This window comes from Dermacentor andersoni, chromosome 3 (assembly GCF_023375885.2).
Source record: "Dermacentor andersoni chromosome 3, qqDerAnde1_hic_scaffold, whole genome shotgun sequence".
NCBI classification, from domain to species: Eukaryota; Metazoa; Arthropoda; class Arachnida; order Ixodida; family Ixodidae; genus Dermacentor; species Dermacentor andersoni.
The window spans coordinates 47,289,251-47,295,250 of NC_092816.1; the positions used below are offsets into that span (position 1 = coordinate 47,289,251).

General features: G+C 47.6%; 1 protein-coding gene across 1 annotated transcript in view; it reads left to right on the forward strand.

Annotated features, from left to right (window-relative positions):
- The window catches only part of LOC126520684 (uncharacterized), a 36,741-nt gene extending 34,772 nt beyond the window's left edge, over window positions 1-1,969 (forward strand). The window contains exon 2 of the mRNA XM_050169473.1: window positions 1,711-1,969. Coding sequence (XP_050025430.1) covers window positions 1,711-1,969 — 259 coding nt within the window. The remainder of the gene's footprint in view (window positions 1-1,710) is intronic.
- The last annotated feature ends 4,031 nt before the right edge of the window (window positions 1,970-6,000 follow it).

Below are 6,000 nucleotides of genomic sequence, written 5' to 3' on the forward strand. Positions count from 1 at the left end.
AACATATAACCACATAGACCCACGGAACCGCAGTTACACGTGAACTAATTGTCATACATATGATGTGATGTTCAGTACGTACAGTGTACACAACGGTTATGTACAATGATGACGTGACAGACACACTTTACATAATTTTGTAGCGATGACGCGGGGTAATCTTAGCCGTCCAGTGCTTCGAAACCAAATCGTCATGTGCAACACTGCTTGGAAGCCACAACAAGGAACCCCATCACCTGCTCTAAGTAATATTCTCAATTTCGATCAATGTTTTCTTTTACGCTTGCGAAAATTGTTAAGGTTGAGTAGCATTCCTGATAAGTTCTGTACTAAGCGTGTTTCTTTTTACTTAAGCATGACTGCGCTCTTGTTGGAGACGACATATGCAAAATAGTACGATAATATTGAGAACAGAGCTTCGTTTCCGGAAAGTAGGTAGGTAGCTAAAGAAGTTTGTCGATTCACGAGATAATCATATGGAGGGGGAGTAGAAAAGGAAGCAGGGCGATGCTGGGCCCTCGGGCCACTCTAGATGACCGGGCACTTTTGTCCTTCGGCGACTCTTCGGGCCCAGCCCACTGTCCGAAGCCGCAGCTTCGGCTGCGTACTGCGCAAAGCAGCCTCTCATCGCTCCTGGCGTTCTGAAGCTTCCGCGGAGGCTTGGGTTTGTTCGGGCAATTTAGAAAGATGTGGTCAAAGTCGACTCTGGTGCTAGGACACAAATGGCAGTGAGGAGCGGTTTCACCTCGGGTTATTCAAGTCTGGAGAGAAGGAAAGTCAGATAATGTCAGAAGGTTATTCAGATAATGGAGAGAAGGAAAGGGGTCGTGAATGTGGCCGTTTCAAGTCTGCGCCACAAAGCCTGGTCACTTCTGACAAGATATTTATGCTGTGGCGGGCATTTCTACAAAACAGGGGGAGGTCGTGGTAGCTGAGGAGTCTATCACTGGCATTGCGAGACGAAGGTAGGAGGTCGCTTTCAGCTCGGTTGACGAGTGCTCGCGCCTGGGTGGGAGCGGCAGTGTTGCCTGGGTGTTCGCAGTGCGCAGGGATCCAAAGGAGGGTGACGAGGCGATTAGGTGGGGTAGACGATGCTAGGATTTCAGCAGCCGTAGAGTAGATTTTGCGATTGGCATGATGACTTATTGCGGTTTCAGAGTCTGAGAAACTATACTTTGCGGAGGAATGAACAATTGCTGAGGCAATTGCTGCTTCTTCCGCTTCCAGGGATTCTGTCAAATTAGGAATCGATGCATTGACAATCGGGTTTTGTAATGCGTCTACAACGGCTCATGCGAAAGCTGGCCGGTTTGAATATTTGGCCGCGTCTATACGTGAACTGCTGGAGTGTCAGGGGCGTAGCTCTTGTGCAGAGACTTGGCTCTATAGCTTCCCGCCTCGCGCGATTATGCTCTGGGTAGGTGTATATAGACATCCACATTTTCTTCTGATTTCTTTTCCGTACTGCTTCTCCTTCTAAACAGGTGGCGTACTCATCACGAGAGAATCATCGCTCTTGTCATCTTTATGACACTCTGTTAGCACTAACATGGCAATGCTTGAAGCTGCAGTCGCTGCAGTGGCTCTCCTCTCACCTCGGTTTCCAGGACAACGCGTAATCTGACGCCCAGGCAAAGGCCACACACCACGCCTATGTACCCGTCTGCACCGCTGTAATAGCCTTCTACACATATGCAACGCATACTGCAGCGGCACCTTACGGCGCTTCAACCGGATCGGCGCGGCGCCAGCTGTCGACCCCCACGTCCCCTTTCTGATCGCGACCTCGCAAGGCAGGAGCGGTCTCTCCTGCTGCGGCTCTGGACCGACTGCTCCTGGACGCATCCCGGAGGTATACAGCAAAGGCCTGGCTCCATCCTGGCTCCATCAGCAGCTCCATGGCAGCAGCAGCATCCTGGCTCCATGGAGCAGGCCTGGCTCCATCCCCGGCCTGCTCAGCGCAGGATGAGGCCGAAACAATCGAGCTACTCCTTTGTTTGTGCCCTGCTTTTTCAAAAATTTCAGGAGCCCTTTCTATTCTATTCTGTTTCTATTCCCCTTTCCCCCACCCCCAGTGTAGGGTAGCAAACCGGATGCTCTTCTGGTTGACCTCCCCGCCTTTCCTGTCCTTGCTCTCTCTCTCTCTCTATCAGGAGCCATTCCACTCTGTGAAGGTGAATGACAAGGGAATAGTAGCACATCGCACAGGTTTATACAAGAGTACATGTATTCATTTTCATCATGAGGTAACAGCAGTGACGACTGCATTGTGATTACTGCGATGTACACTGATTGGTTCGGTTACACCCTTAGACAGAATCTCGGCCAAAGCTAAATCTATGCACCACCGTTGTTGAGTAGTCGTCAAAAGATGAAGCGCCAACAGAGACAACACACTAAGAAAGAACAACGACAGCACAAGGCGCTACTTGAAACTGTTTATTGAGGTCAAAAGCGGCTGAATCGTTATAGCCATCGTCCTGAATGCCCATGGAGCATGCACTCAAAATGGAGGTTTGCGGGATTGGCCAACAACTTGGAGTGGTTCACAGAAACAGACGAAGACGAGGTGAGTTAATGATTTAGAGGTTGTGAGATACAACTAAAAGAATTAACTTATGGGGTTTGGAAAAAGACGGAAATAAAAAAAAAACGCCAATAAACAAACGCCAGTTAAAGAAGCGCAAGAAACAATAAAGCAAAGTTACCGACTGGTTTCAGCAAGATCATTTTCTTCAGTCCGTTCGTACAATTTTTTTTTCTTCTTTCTTTCTGACGCACGTGTCGTGTGGTTTCCAAAGGTTCTCTAGCTCTGGAGCGAACGTTAACTTGAACGTGAAAGTCGTATCCTTATGGCGAGGGATATAAAAAACGAAAGACTGGACATGAAAGAAAAAAAAAGTAAACTTACATAGAGTAACAGAAAGAAAATTCAAGGCAACTAATAACATTCAAATAAAATAAAAGTAAAATGTAAGCGAAGAAATAAAATAATGTCCGTAAAATGCCACGCAGGGAAGGATACAGGATAAACCGCATCCGGTATCGGCCTTAGCAAATCCACAGAGGACAAAAATGCTCATGCCAGGAGCGTTCGCTCTGCAGAGGTCGCGTGACGTATGGGCAGGCGAGATCGTTCTCCACACCTGTTGCAACATAAACGCAGCAGCACTCTATTGTCAGCACGACGAGCACATATGTACTGCGTGCCTTTCAACGTCCTCAATGTCAGCCGTCGCGGTCTTACGTGTCGTTTTTATTTCATTTTTTTTTATATTCGCCACGTTTGAACTCTTCGAATGCGAAATAAAAAGCAAGGATTGGTGGGAGGGGGAAGCCACAACTATATACCTCGGGGAGAGACATAGCACGCTAATGTCAAATGCAATGAAATGAAACGATAAGTGAGATTTTAAATAAACTTTAAACTGTTAAATAAGGCCGGATAAGAGATAGATAGATAGATAGATAGATAGATAGATAGATAGATAGATAGATAGATAGATAGATAGATATATAGATAGATAGATAGATAGATAGATAGATAGATAGATAGATAGATAGATAGATAGATAGATAGATAGATAGATAGATAGATAGATAGATAGATAGATAGATAGATAGATAGATAGATAGATAGATAGAAAATTACGCAAGAGCTAGTTGAGCTGATTTGACGTACACGTTGTCCGAAATCTGTACATTGCGACGTATCACCCATTCTTCTTCCCCTAGAACAATACACTCCACATAAAACTGAGTTCTGGCGACTCCTTTGTGAACGAATAAACACTCACTCCATCTAGCAAAAATTACCGCAGTGTTGCCACGACGGTGAAACTTGTAGGTTGGCCTTTTACTCTAATCAATCTAAACACACAGTAATACTAGTTAACAAGAACACTCGGAAATGGAGCTAAATATGAAGAAAAAGGTGTTTACTCTCTCACGAAAGAGTTGCAGGAACTCCTTCCCATTCACGCGCATTATAAACCAGAATGCCCTTCCTCTCGCCGACTACAATATCCAATGGACATTGATTGCTGGCGGATATGGGACGGGCAGTTAGTCCCGTAGAATAAAAGGTCGCGAGAAGTTCCTTTCTTACGAAGTGCACTCGAGAGCTAGAACCACCTCGCGTCGACCAGTTGTGGCAGATGGCCGTCGGGGCCTATAGGCCCACTGTCTGGCGGCCCACGTCAAGCCGCTTCCTCAGATCCCGGCTTACGAATAGAACCCGCGATCGCATTCGAACACGAAAGACGTCACCGTCGTTGTCCTGCATGCGCGTGTTTGGCGGCAAAAAACAACAACGCCAAGTGGACCACACCATAGCGCTCTGCTAACCGGCTCTGCCGCATCCAGGGCAGAGTTCTAAGCTTCCGCTGCATGGCACGATTGTTGTGCGCCACACGCACATACACACATTCGCGTACCTGCTAAGCAGCTGTGTGCACATATACCACGCACACTGCGGGACATGTGCTGGTGGCGCCAGTAAACGTCGAGCTAACTCTATCTAGTCCTTTCACGTTGGGCCTTCCGGTTGACCTCTCACTTAAGGCAGAAAGCTGGGCATGTTGGTGGTTATACGTACAAGGGGACATTGCATCAAAAAAGACACACCGAACGCTAAACTTATACGAATAATCACCAACTAGCACAGCTTTATACCTTAAAGGCATTACTTACTAGTACATTAGGCCCCGTACTCCCCCTTGCTTTATGTTTAAACAAACTAGCGTTCGGTGCGTCTTTTTTCATGTTCCGGTCCGTGTCCTTTTTTCACTTGCTAGTGCAATGTCACCTTATACGAATGACCTCTCACGCCCATCGACTCCTCATCCGGAGTCCGGGCTCCCGGTATGGCGTCCCTCATAAGCATATCCCGGTTTCGGCGCGTAAGAACCCCAGAATTTCTTTTTCTTTTTCTAAATCTCTCGCTCAAGGTGAACGGTCTCGACGGGCTGGCTACATTTCACCAACTCTCTTTTTCACTTCCCAGAACATCGAACAATGTCGCATGTAGTATTTCGCACACTAATCTTGAAACCCTCACATAACCTTAGTCGGTTGAATTGCAAACGACTTCGACGAGGAATCATTTCGAAATTCGTCTATGTTTAGGGGTGGGGGGAGGCGGGGGGGGGGGGGCGCTGTTTTTGCGAGGAGCGCGGACACCTGGACGTCTCGGCACGGCGTCACGCGTAGGTGCGTCGTAACGAATCGTCTCAAGCACAATATAAGCGAAGTGCATGCGCGCGTGACTGTGCCTATAGTGTACGTTTCCTCTTTCTTTTCGTTTCGCGTTTTTACCCACTCGTTGCGCGCAGTATGGGCCTCGAGGATAGGGAGCCTACATGCAAGCCCTTGTAAGTATATGGGCTCCCTACTCGAAGATATACTGTGGCGCCATCTACTGGAATCTATCCGGCACGTAGAAAGCGACATCACGCAACCTGATGCTTTCATATCGGTCATTGAGTTCGCATGATATTTCATAAAAGCAGCTGTACGCGCTCGCCTTGTCATTTTCGCCAGAATTATTGGGGGGCCATGATTTATCACCGGCGTGTTATGAAGATCCGAGGATACCTAATCACTTCTTATTAGTTGTTATTGCTCAAACATTAAAGTACTATTGAAAGCCTCTGAGCGGTCCTTCGAGTTGTGAACTCCTCGCGGGCAAGCGAGCGCGTTGAAACGCTTTGCTAACGCGGAGGAGGAGGAGGAAGAACGCTTTGCCAAGGAGGAGGAGGAGGAAATAAAGAGAGGAGGCAGGGATGTTAACCGGAAATGCGTCTGGTTGGCTACCCTACTCTAGGGGACGGGAAGGAGCGAATAGAAAGATAAGATAGAGAGAGGAAGGGGAGGGGGAGGAAAGCCGCGGTGAGCTCGCGCACGCTCGCGGAGAGTCTCAGTGATTGAGAGTTTTGCTTTAGTGTGCCTCTATAGTGTGTCCGCTAGTTTGCTACATGAAGATATTTTTTAACGAACTCT